Genomic DNA, 13,585 nt, shown 5'->3' on the forward strand with positions numbered 1-13,585 from the left:
TCCTTAAGTAATAGTTCTTCATTGGCATTGTGGTTAACCTGTTCCCGTCCATCAAAGAAACAGACGGTTGACCCTCAATGAAACATAACATATCATACACCATTGGTGTATGGGAACGCTCCCGATTTTAGTGGGCCATAATCTGGCACGTGTATTTGCCAGCTCTGCGTCTCCTAATTTACCTAAAAGGACAAGTCCCTCTTTCTAGTTTGTATAAGGTCTAGGCTCTAAACAATCAAAATGAAAACCTATTTTCAAATAGTGACGATAAATGTGGTTTTAATATTGAAAATTTTTGTGATTATTTTAAAATTTTTATATTTTTATTTACAATGTTTAAAGCTTAAAAAATAATGTAAATCGACAGCTCTATGAAAATTTAAAAATCTTAAAAATTGACGGTCTAACAATGCGTTATAAAATACATTATTTCGAAAACTTAAAATCCATTTTTTTCTCATGTCCATCCATATTGATATCGAGATGATCATTTTGAGGATATCTGAGCATCATCAAAATCACCTCTTCTAGCAAAATATTTGTCTTAAGTTTTAATTTGATTGTTTAAAGCCTGGGCTATATAAACTTTTCCCTATTTGAAAAACCCTTTGTTCAAGGGCAAATGAAAGAGCAAAGATTATCAATTTACATTTATTTATAAAAAACAATGCATTGTCACGCGGTAAAAAGAATGGCGGTGATCATCTCCCTCCAATAAATTATTGGACGGTGATGGAGAGATAATGGTCCCACCAAACATGCACAATACCTAGCTGTACACACTCTGCCTGAATCACCGTAAATATATCAATTGAACGCTGGTGATACCTTGTGACCATGGTTTTATCATGAAGGTACGGATCATAGTAAAAAATCATCCCACCATACAGGCCCTCTCTCTATGTATATATATATAGAGATCGGCAATTTTATTCCTTTTTTCTCGTTTGGGATTTTAAGGTTATGTTCTGCTAGTCGAGCTCGAAGGAATCCATGATTTAGCGAGCAAAAACCCTAACTGGTAATTCTTTCCATTTTCAGTAACTTTTGTTTCGGATCTAGACTGCTCCCGTTACTTGTTCTATGATCTTTCTGCTATTGTTTTTCCATTTTCAGTGGCTTTCCATTCGAGATTCCTTAATAAATTCCACCATCTTCCCACTTGTAAATTCCTCGATTTTCAGTGATTTGGATTTGGGTTTTCTTTTATTTAGTATTGTTTTTACTTTTTACTCAGATTTGTGGCAGTTATGACAATAATTTGGATATTTGCTCTCGGTTTCACAATTTTTCATTTATTTTATTTACAGCTTAGTATTCAGTTTTTAGTGACTTTGAAACTGTGGGTTTCCTTTGATTTAGTTTTTATTGTGATATTTGTTGTGATTCTGCAGATAATTTGGATATTTTTGTCTCATTCTTGAATTGTATTTGCTTTCAGCTTGGGAATACTGGATATGTGCTAGCTCGTGATAGAATTTGTTAAGGGATACCCTGTGTCTTTATTGAAAGTTTTGTTGAGATGGATCAAGCCGAGTTGACTACGGAGAAGGTAACAGGCTTTTGATGTTAGCTTCAAAATGAATTTTAATTTTTTAATGGAAATGTTATATGTAACGAACCTTTTAGGGGGATTCATTTGTTATTTTGTTAATTTGAATTTTCTATCCCTTTTGTGGTCCCATTTTAGATGGCTTTGGGTTGATATAGTAATGCAGTACTTGGATTGGAATGTTAAAAATGGATTGAATGGGATTTAAGGAAGTAATGTTTTTTTTTTTCCCCTTTTTTGTGTTCATCTGTTTATGCAATGCTCGAATTAAGAGAATTCATTGAATTTGTATTGTTCAATCTTGCTGGGTTAGGATTAACTTCTGGCTAAAAAATGGATAGTAAACACAAAAATTGCAATTTTAATCTTTTCTTTAAATGACAATGCTAGACAATGATTAGGAAGGATTGAGACGAGTTACTCTGCTGAGTCCGAATGGACTCGGCCGGGCCTTTTACAGGGACAAAAGCCCTAGATGAATTAAAAAAATAGAAAAACTTTTAAAAAATAAAAAGAAGCTACTAAAAGTTAAATAAAATAAAAAAAGCCCTTAAAAACTCAAAATAAGCTAAAAAAAGTACAGAAAAAATATATTAAAAAAATATTTGGGACCATTTAAAAAATCCAAAAAAGGAAATATAAAATTCAAAATTATGCTAAAAAAGCTCACCAATCTTTGTCGAAAACATCCAAATTATATATAAAATATTTATAGAACAATCCATATTTTTTACAATTTTTCGGATGTTTTTTAATTTTTTAGTGTACCCTGGGTTGTACACAAAACTTGGGGTAACTCAGGCTCGCCCTAGGGGCGAGCCAACTTACTTAGGACTTAGGCGAGTCCCATAAAACTGATGCTGAATACATTTCTCTATTCCCTTGGGGGTTTGGAGAGAGAGGCATGCATTAATTGTATGCGTAGCTATGGTAATAATCTTTTGTTTTATATCCTAATTTTTTATTGATGAACACATGTTAAGATTTAATTACGCTGCTGAATTGGTGAGATGAAATCATGATCACCTTAACAATCCAGTTGTCCCCTGTCATATTTAGTTTGTTTTATAGAGGTTCAATGTGATTATGGTCGTCAAAAGGAAAAAAAGGTTTGAAAGATGCAAAGATATACTATATGATTGTCTAGCTGAAAAGGCTTATAGCACAATCAATGTTGACCCTGATTACCGAAGGAAAGATATTGTATGAGCTATATGGTTATAGTTACAACCACCAGCAGTTCCCAAGTTAACACTAATTGTCCTAAGAACACAAGGGTTATTGAAGTTCCATGGGTAGGTTGGACTCTCCATAACTGTCCAAGCTTGATTAAAGTATGATAAGTAACATGACCATATTATTACCTCAATCATATGGATCATAGTATACTTTTTCTTCGAATATTTGTTTTTTCATTTTATATCATCATAAGCTATGTGCAATGCGCGTGCCTCCACTACTTTAATATATTATAGTCATGATCTCATCGTCAGAGTGCAGATGACATTCTCTAGATTTTATCTATGGATTTTAAGTGTTGATATGTGTAGTGCACCCACTGTCATGATTATGATATGATTCATTCTGTTCAATTCTGCTTGGAATCTTAGTGTACCATATTTCATTGTGTCTTGGATTTGGTTCTTTTATCTATTGGATGAGAATATTCAGACCCAATCAGAAGGCTGTTATGGCTAGTGCACATCACATGTTTCAGTTACCTGGGGCTCTTACTCTTGAGAAACTAAGTTCACCTCATATCATAGTACTATGGTAAAGCATGGAAGTTTGAAAGGTATATTAGATGGCTACTGATTGTGATTCATAAGTATGGTGGTGATCATCTAACATGTTATTTTGTTCTAAGGTTCTAACAAGGGACATTCCATGGGAAACTTACATGGCAACCAAATTGATTAGTGGAACATCTCTTCAGTTGTTGAGAAGATATGAGAAGAGGTCTGAGAGCTATTGTGCACAGTTGCTTGATGATGTAAGTAATGACTTCTTAGCACTCCAATATGGATTCTTTTGTGCTGGGGTGAGGTTCTTTCATTGTTCGTCATCTTGTTTGCTTTTTCTGGATGTTATGTGGTTAAATTTGATATTTCCTGGTCATCTTTCGTATGTTTTTCTATTTCACACTGTGCCTTAATATTGGTTTCTTTTATGCCTTTTTTGTGATGTAATTATGGCGTCTTTTTGTTTCAAATGGTTATGATTGAATGTTACTCCTTCATCATGCCTCTAAGAATTTAGACTTACCAGCTTTCCTACCAAACATCGTACATCCTGCTGCCTGAATTTTGTGAAGGAATTAGTTGTATTCTTAAAATGTGCATTTCAAGTCAGTTTTCTCACTTTGTGTATGATACATTATTTCTTGGTTAAAAGATAGTTTCATTATTATCTGGAACTTATGAATCAAAAATTGGAAATCTCAAAGTTTGATATTCTAGGATTGGCTTTGTTTGGGATCTTGGATACGTCACTTATTTTCCCACCGCTTATTGGACCATATCTTTTCCCATGGCCACATTTTTTTTCCTATTTAACAAGTCCACCTACTTCCGATCTTAAATTTACATTCCTCCTATATAGCCTCTGAATATCTTATACCTAATGAATATGTCTGTAGCTTTCTAGATATCCATCTCAGAAAGTGTATTACAATGTCAATGAAATAGTCAATGTTTTTCCTAGCAATCGGTTATGGGGCATCAATGCAGGAGATTCTTGTCATTTCTTTAGCAATACTAGTTAATTATAAAAGTATCTCTATTATGAAAATGCTGAATGGTGTGAACTGGGACAGGATGGACCAGCCTATGTAAGGGTATTTGTTAGCATTTTGCGCGACATCACCAAGGAGGAAACAGTAGAATATGTCCTTGCTCTTATTGATGAAATGTTGACAGGTAACACAAGCTAGAGCTCTTTTTTCAACTGCCTGTTCTGCCTCATATTTTCCTTATATTGTTCTCTCTCTCTCTCTCTCTCTCTATCTCTCTCTCTCTCTCTTCTTGCAGCTAATCCTAAACGTGCAAGGCTTTTTCATGATCCTTCCCTTGCAAATGAGGATATTTACGAGCCTTTCTTAAGTTAAGTTCCTTTCCCATGTCACACTATCTGATATGAACAAAAAATGGCTGTTTAGTTCGTTATTACTTTTATTATCTTGTTATTGCTGCTTTTACAATAGAGTACTTTCTTACTTAGGTTTTGGAAATTTGCTGCACTGGTCCACGGTCCATGCTATGCAAGAAAGGAGGGAGGGAGGGAGTGTAATAAATCCCTTTTTTGCCTAATATGTCTCCTTTGGAAGTCTGCGAATGGATTTCCATAAAGGAGTAAAAAGAGTGATAGTTTTAAAAAAGATGAATGGAAACTTTTCTTGTGGGATTTAGGGTTTATAGAAATAAAGGGCAGCAATTCAAAAGAGATAATGGAAACTTTTTTGCTAGATTTTGTTTATTTGAGGAGTCTATGTGAATGGATTTTCATAAAGAGGAAAAACAGAGATAGTTTTTAAAAAGATGAAGAATAACTTTTCTTGTGGGATTGGATTTATAGATATAAAGGGTACCAATTCAAAAGAGATAATGGAAGGCTGTGATTGGTTATAGGTTTTTCAAGTGGCCATTCTTCCATGCAATTGGGGGAAAAATATCGTGAAACTTCTCATTCCTTCTCCTTCTACGTAGGGTTTTCGCTTAACCGCAACTTTCTCTTACATAAAATCAAGGGATGGGATTATCATTAAAAAACTTAAAAATAAAAAAGAAAATCGAAGGCTGGGATTGTTGTGTGAATCTCTGAGAAGACAATTAGAACGGAGTGTAGGTTAATATCATATCGCAACTGCAACCTTGTACATAAATAGTGAAAACATGTTGATTTGTTTTCCATGAGAAGGCTCGTTGCTGTTGCTAAACATTTACATAAGAAGGCTCTTACGATATAAAAATATTGTTGTCTTTGTTGTTTATTATCACATGGGTTCTAATATTAGTTTTTTTTTTCTTTTACAATTATATTATGCTCATACTAGTAGCAATGCTACTATGTTAATTATTTCTGCTCTGGAACTTTCAGACATCTGAATGAACTGCACACTATTGATATCTGAATAAATGCAAACGTCATGGTCAATAATAATGCTTTTTCCCCAAATAAGGGGTTTCTTATGGCATTTGGAAAATGATTGGCTTTTCTTTTTCTTTCATGAGTGCAAAATCAAGACTGTAATTGCAGGTCCTTAAGTCTTTTGGTCTCCCACATTTATCTATAATATGTTTAATAATGTAAAATAGAAATCATAAGTGTGATATGTTCCCTTGGATCATACAATATGGTAAAGATTTCCTCACAAGACATTATCATTGTTTTCAGGTTGCTTTGGAAAGGAAACTGGTTTATACAAGAGAAAAGCTGCAAAATACTGGCTTTAATAATATGGTATTAAGATCCCAAGTCTCCGTGCATTTACTTGGAAATTCCTGGAAATTTTGTATTGAGACTTTTTTCCTTATGCTTATGTTGGGTACACAGTGCCAGGCCAAAGTCCCAAGGTATTCTTCCAAATGGAGAATCCTCAAAAAAAAAGTTCACTACAATTGATGATGTACTGAAGGGCTTAGTAGAGTGGCTCTGTGCTCAGGTCAGCCTTCTCTTGTTTGATTCTTCTTTGATGTGGGAGTCATTTTATGGATCGTAGTTGAGAAGTCTAGGTTTCAAATATCTGAACTTACTAACTCAAAAAAGGTAATGCAACAACCAAAAAAAAGAACAAGAAAAAAGAAGAAAGATTGACCATGTTGCGAAAACAGCTTCTCACATTATGAAGTAAATTCAAAGAGCCTTTTCTTGAACAAATCCCACAAAAGCTTACAATTTACATATTGCGGCAACAAGAAGCAATTTATGTTGTATTCTAGTGACTCCTTCTCCTTGTTTTGGTGGACATGGATCACATGGGACCTCTGATTTTTCCAGTTCAGCATACTCTAATTTCATTGCTTATTATTATTTGAGAGCTGTTGTAGTTATTCTGAGACTCCAAGACGTGAGGTAGTTGACATAAATTTTGATGGTCTAGGAATTTCTGGCACCTAATCATAATAGTTGCTTCTTCAACTTAGAAACTCTTTTGCTGAATCAAGGGACCAAATGGATAAAGATGCTCTTAGATTAATGGTTCTCCGAGGGAACTATAGTAAGTAGTAATTTTTTCTACTTGTTTGGCCTAATTTGTGTTTCTACTGGGAAATGTTAAATGCAGTTGAAGAAACCTTCTCATCCCAATCGCGGGGTTCCAACAGCTGTCAGTTGCCTTGCAACTTTGCTCAGGGAACCCTTAGTTAGATCGTCGTTTGTAAAAGCAGATGGTGTGAAATTACTCGCTCCTTTGATTTCTCCTGCATCAACCCAGCAATCTATCCAGGTGACATGATCTGTTGTTTGTTTGTTTAAAATATTTTTTTTTGGGATGGGGTTTCTATGAGTCCCCAGACTCACGTGCATGTGTGTCCCCACTCTAAATTCCATCTTGAAGATAGATTTTAAATCTGAATTTTTAAGAGATTCATAATCTAAGCCATGATGATCTTGAATATGAAAATAATAATAATAATAAATTTGAAAGGTCATTTTTTTGAAATTTTTTTGCATCTTTTATTTGGGTGCCTTTTTTCTTTTAACGTCCATCTTAAGATGGACCTCAGTGGGTCAGGTGATGCATGTGTCCCTTGACTCACAAACGACTTTACCTTTTTTCTTTTATGTGTTCTTGGTCTCTTTACTTGTAATTACCGCCTTTTATAGCTATCTGTGAATATTCTTTCTACTGATGATGGATTCAGTTTTGCAGCTGCTCTACGAGACATGCCTTTGTATATGGCTGTTGTCATACTTTGAGCCGGCTGTGGAATATCTGGCCACCACTCGTACCCTGCCACGCTTAATAGAAGTTGTCAAAACTTCCACTAAGGAGAAGGTATGACTGCATATCTCATCAAACTCCACCTCCTATAAGAATTTAACTTTAATTGTATGGGTTTTTTGGATTTGTGCTTTTGTCTCAGGTTGTCAGGGTTGTTGTCTTAACCCTCAAAAATTTGCTTCCAAAGGGGACATTTGGGGCACAAATGGTTGATCTTGGTCTTCCCCAAATAGTTCAGATATTGAAAGCGCAAGCATGGAGTGATGAGGTAACAAGAAAATGTTGGGCTTAGCTCTTGATGACATCTTCTATCATTTTGTTCTTAATGATGACACAAACCCTTAAATAAAGAAAGGGACATTTTATATTGGTGTCAAAAAAAAGATTCAATTGGTAATATGCTTTCGCAAAAAGGATCAAGATCAATACTACCTTGACCCATTATTTTTCCCATAATTTAAAGAGTAACGTGTATGTGCTAAATAGAGATTGAGAATAGAACATGAGAGGAGAGAGATGATCTAGGAATTATGAACTTATTCCCTTGGAGATAGGTGTTAGGAAAATTGTCCTGGGGAAGGAGTCATGGAGGGAAATTCAATTTTCACACCACTATTTATTATCCCTTTGTAATATAGATGTAGAACCATGGTTTTGGAAACTCTATGTAGTATTTCAGCACCTTTATTCTTAAATTTTTTCTGCTAATTCTGTTTTCTAGGATCTTTTGGATGCCCTTAATCAACTAGAGGAGGGGTTGAAAGATAATATCAAGAAAATGAGCTCTTTTGACAAGTACAAACAGGAAGTACTTCTCGGCCATCTTGACTGGTCACCAATGCACAGAGACCCAGTATTTTGGCGTGAGAATATTAAAAACTTTGAGGAGAATGATTTTCAGGTATGGTTTTCATCCTTGGTGATGCGTTGCAGGATTTTCTGTTCATCACTTTAACTCAGTGCAGGGGGGAAAAGTGAATGTAAAATTATTTGTCATTCAGAGGGTGTGAGTTTGTAAGGTGGGGTACTACTTACTTTGGGTTATTTCTCTTTTCGGTCGTTGCCTTTACTTTCTCCTTCTTGCTTTTTTCTTTTTAATTAAAACCTAGGCTTGTGGGGTACTTCTGGAAAACCTAGGTGTTATCCCGCATGTCCTTGTCTGAAAGTCTGGGTGTGCTGGTCATCCTAATTCAATCTATTCCTAGCTTTAAACTTTGTGGAACTTAGCCCTATGTTTTGAAAAGGGTCATTTTAAATCTAAGGAATTTGACGAAAACTACTGTTGATTTTAGAATGATGTTCTAACATTGAAGTTTATTTGAACTGTAATGATGAAAAGATTATATTTCCCCATCTCCTATTGGTTTTAAAATTTGTCGGTGTCTTGTGTCTGTTTTTTTGTAATACTGCAATTCATGAAAACAATGCTAAGAAGAGCAACCTATGAGAGAAATAAGTTCAGCCCTAGGTGGGTTTTTGTACAGTGCTACCTGTCTTTGGGTAGCCTTTCTTCTTTTTGTAAAGAGCTCCCTCTCAGCGGGAGGCCTATTTTTTGTATAGAGTTCCAGGCATGTGGGAAGCCTATTTTTGGTGATGTGTAATCTCTTCTCTTACTCCTAGAAAAATTAACATATTAAACAAAGAAAAGTGGAAACATGCAATGAGAATAAAGTAAACTAAAAGAAAAAAGTGCATACCATGAGAAATTTCAGCTGTGCAATTCTTTTTTTAGATTTTATTGTAATAAATTGAATAACGATGTGCTTTCTTGTCAAAATTTGAATGAACAAACAAAGAAGGTGGTTGTGCTAGTGGCATGATCTTTGTACTGAGAAGGGTCTGAGTCACTTCTTCAAAAGATTTTGTGTTTTGGCTAAGAAAGTGGTAGAAGTATCCACCCAAACTTTCATAGAGCATGTATCGGACCTATCCACTGGAAAAATAAAACGGAGCTTTTATTGGAGTTTACCATGGCCATTCCAGAATTTGACTTGAGCTGAGGGCTTCGGTCATTATCTAGATTAGTATATCACGAGTCAAATTTAAACCCAACATGGAGTGTACTCTTTCTTTTTCCTAGTAGAGATTTTGAGAACTTTGGAAATACTTCTCTGTGCTTAAAAACTGTGGATTCTTTGTCAAAAGCCCTCTGATTAGATTCAATGTTTGTAAACCAATTAGTTGCATGTGCAAGTTTTCTGAGAGAATTTTTTGAATATTGAAATTTACATTGGTATTTTCACAGATTGTTCGTGTGTTGCTTACAATTCTTGACACATCTACTGACCCAAGGGCACTAGCTGTCGCCTGTTATGACTTGTCTCAATTCATTCAATACCATCCAGCTGGAAGGGGCATACTCTCGGACCTAAAGGCAAAGGACCGCGTCATGAAGCTTATGAACCATGAGAACCCTGAGGTAACAAAGAATGCTCTTCTGTGCATTCAAAGGCTCTTCCTCGGGGCTAAGTATGCAAGCTTTTTGCAGGCTTGATTGTGTTTTTTCTAGTAATATGTAAGCTTTTTGCATTCATCATGTTGTGTCTTTGATAATATCTGGTTTTGGTTCCATATATAAATATAACTTCGTAAGTTATTTGTTTTTTTTAAAACTGCCATGGATGTGCCTATTTTTTCAATGGCTTTTTTGAACGTGCTCTGGAAGGGCAAGCTCAGCCCTGTAGAACACAATTTGTTGTCCCTAAAACCATGGAATAAAATGTGCGTCATTTATTTTGTTGCAAAAACTGGAAAATGATTATTTAGTACTACTTGAGAATAATGTTGGCTTCTTGCATATTGGATTTCCTCTCGGTTTTTGTTAAATATTCTTTTTTGAAATATAAAAGATCAATAACTTGTGTAACTCGGGATTCTCTTTAATGTGGAATGAGGTAGCTTCTACCCAAAAGAAACTCAACATTTTCGCTGAATTATCATAATTTTGGAGTGTTGAGGCCTTGGCCATGAGATGGAACCCTAATATTTGATAGCCAAGTTTGAGCATAGGAATTTCAGGTGCAACATAGAGGCATGTTTGTTTCTGTTCCTTTCTGGTTTCTAGTAAAGGTTAAGTTGGAATGGTTTAAGAGATAAGCTTTTCTGAACCATATGTTTTGTTGTTTCAGCATTGGCTTTGATTGGTAACTGTTTTGATGCTTGCAGCCCAATGTCCCAAACTTGAAATCCAATAGGAAAACAAATTTTTTATATGTGGTTTTTAAATCTTCAAATCCCATAAATGTTCTCAAAAAAAAAACATAATCTTTAAATCCCATAACCAAACAAATTTTTGAAGTGGCTTCTAAACTATATTGTTCTTTTCCTTTGCGAAACATGGTGGCCTTATTATGTGAAATATATTTGTTTGGCTAGTTCTTAGAAATTTGATGGAATCATAAATATTAGAGCAAATTACATACGCACACTTTTGAAGGGGGCCAATTACCAAATGGGATGCTATTTGTTTGAAATTACGAGCACCATCTTTTTCCCGCAATGTTTTTTTCTCCTAAGTTGCCCCTCCGTCTGGCAATACAAACATGGGACATGGTTTTTTTTTTTTAAATTTATCCCATGCTGTCCGGCATTCCAATACCGGACGGGTATCTGTTAGGAGAGAAGAATAATTATCGAGATGCTTCCCTCTCTCGTTGTAGAGTTGCACTTTGTGTTTCTTTGAGCTCTTCATGGAGTATAGAAAACTGAAAGATGAGGTTCTCTCTCTCTCTCCTTTCTTTTTGACCAAGAAGAGTTTTGGATTCATATCTCTGGTTGTGTTGCGATGGTCTACCTCATTCTTGTTTTCTCTGCCTCTGCTTTCTGGTTTTCTTTGCTGGGGTTCATTGTGTTTTTTAATTTGGGAGATTTTTTGTGTGTGAGAGGGACAGAACCGATTGATGCTCTCGGTTGGAATACTGATGCCATGCTCTTTGTAAACCTGCACGCTTGTATTGTATCTCCCCTCAAATTACATTTGATCGTCAGTCCTCTCTCTCTCTCTCTCATCCATCTGTTTCACAATGGAGAGGGACTTGTAGATTTAAAATCTATCTCCCTCAGTTTAATGAGGCAGGTCTCTCCAATTGTTCTTTTTAGGTATCTCTCACTCAAACTTTAATCTGGTAGGTATTTTTGGGGCCCGTCACTCTGATGAGTGGACTATAACAGTTCTGGAAGTGCCAGATTTTCTCAGAGTTATGTTTTCATCGAGGGAAAGGAACTCTAGACATGTTTAGCGGATCAGTGTAAATTGTTCTGAGTCAAGCTGGTGCAAGAGATGTCATCGTTATTATTCAGCTTACTGCTCATCTTTTTTAACAGAGAATTTCATCTATAGAATGAGATTTTGTCTGTAGAGTCGACCTTTATGGATATACTAAAATGTATATTTGAGTTTATGGTTAAATAGATGCTGAATGTTGTTGAAATCAGAACCCTTTCCCCTTTTTTTGTGAAAAATTTAAAATTATCTTCCTTATTGGAAAGCTCTTGATTTCATTTTTGGCCTTTTGACACTTACATAATTATTTCCTTGCATAATCGGGTCAGTGGCTTCCACATCGTGTCGTTGTGTTTTTTGGTGTTTCAAAACTCGTGTATGCGGGCGGATCGTTCACTCTCGACTCTAAGTGGGGCATTGCCAAGTTGGTGCTATGGACGGCTCGTTAATTTTGGGGATAGCAGTTAGCTATCTGGTATTAAGAATACCGGATAACATGGGAAAGATTTAAAAAAAATATCTCGTTTTCTGTATTTGTATTGTCGGGAAAAAAAAATGTCACAGGAAAAGGAGCGTATGGTGGTGTTCGTATTTTCGGACAAATGACGTTCTATTTTGTAATGACCATGGTATCCGTATGTAATTTGCTCTAAATATTATATAAGTGTTTCATATTGGATGTGCATTGAGATAAATCATGTGAGTTTAAGTCGTCTTTGCGTGCATACACCATAGTTATTAAGACCATTGCCTTGCTTGACCGACCTAGACTGGTTAAGACCCATATATTTTGAAAACTAGTTTTGGGTTAAGACCACCTAGTTTTTCGGGTTATGGATCAACGACAATTTTACGTGAAATTTTAGGGTTAAGACCACCTAGTTTTTCTGGTTATGGATCAACCACAATTTTAGGTGAAATTTTAGGTGTTTATTTGGTGATCTATTCATTCTTCTATTTTTTGAAGCCCGTGTTTGGTGAGGCTTTTTTTACAAGATAATCGACGTAAAGGTTTTTCAATGCTTGAATTGCAATTTTTAATGAGTAATGAGGTGATGATTTATTTATTTTGATAAGTTGCGGGCCTAAGAAACTGTTTTAAAAAAGAAAAAAATTAAAATTAAAATTAAAATTAACGCTCCCCGGGAGAATGGTGTCTCGAGACGACAAAGAAATGTCGGTTTTTAATAAAAGATGATTTTTGTATAAGGCCTATGTTTTATGAAAACAAAATAAACCCTCACCTCAAATCCTCGTCCACAAAGCATTTTCGATAACGGAAATCTCCATGATGGCTTTAGCACAATTTTCAACACCAAGAATGAAATTTAAAACTAAAAAAGTAGTACAGATCTTACGGATCTATGAACACTTATTTTTAAGGCGAATTTGATGGTCTAGATAATTTTTGATAACCATATTTTTAGAATTTAAAATCTTTTTTTTTTTACAACCATAATGTTCAACCAAGACGATTGAAATAAAATTTTTCTAAGAACAATTGTTTCATGTGTCGACCGCATTTCTACAATATGCCATCCAGAGGATGGATGCAAATAGGCGATCTATCTAAAAACAATTGTAACTAACTGTCTAAATATTTTATTCTTCAATATAATCATTATTTCTAATTTTCAAAATTTATTTATTTATTCATATTCATTATCTCCATGTTAAAGATTACATATACTCTAAAAATTAAGATCAAATTATCTTTAAAAAATGGACTTGGTTACTATGCGGCCAAGCCAATAAATGTAAAAATGCAAGCCTATTAATAAATCCTTTTTTAAGATGGATTTTAAGGTTTAATATTTAAGGACATATAATCTCTAACATAGAAATCATGAATATGAAATAAATAAATAAA

The 13,585-nt window shown here is 34.9% G+C and overlaps 1 protein-coding gene across 1 annotated transcript; it reads left to right on the plus strand.

The window, feature by feature from the left end:
* The first annotated feature begins 977 nt into the window (after positions 1 to 977).
* Positions 978 to 10,240, plus strand: LOC18448693 (vacuolar ATP synthase subunit H family protein). Its single transcript, XM_088869195.1, has 12 exons — positions 978 to 1,021; positions 1,442 to 1,552; positions 3,420 to 3,545; positions 4,368 to 4,470; positions 4,582 to 4,652; positions 5,943 to 6,010; positions 6,104 to 6,212; positions 6,834 to 6,995; positions 7,422 to 7,547; positions 7,636 to 7,761; positions 8,215 to 8,394; positions 9,739 to 10,240. Exons 2-12 carry the CDS (start codon positions 1,523 to 1,525, stop codon positions 9,985 to 9,987), a joined length of 1,350 nt encoding a protein of 449 aa, XP_088725321.1. The 5' UTR covers positions 978 to 1,021; positions 1,442 to 1,522; the 3' UTR covers positions 9,988 to 10,240.
* Positions 10,241 to 13,585: the final 3,345 nt, after the last annotated feature.

The sequence above is a fragment of the Amborella trichopoda genome, chromosome 6 (genome assembly GCF_054954075.1).
Source record: "Amborella trichopoda isolate Santa Cruz 75 chromosome 6, AtrichopodaSantaCruz75HAP2 v2.0, whole genome shotgun sequence".
Taxonomy (NCBI): domain Eukaryota; kingdom Viridiplantae; phylum Streptophyta; class Magnoliopsida; order Amborellales; family Amborellaceae; genus Amborella; species Amborella trichopoda.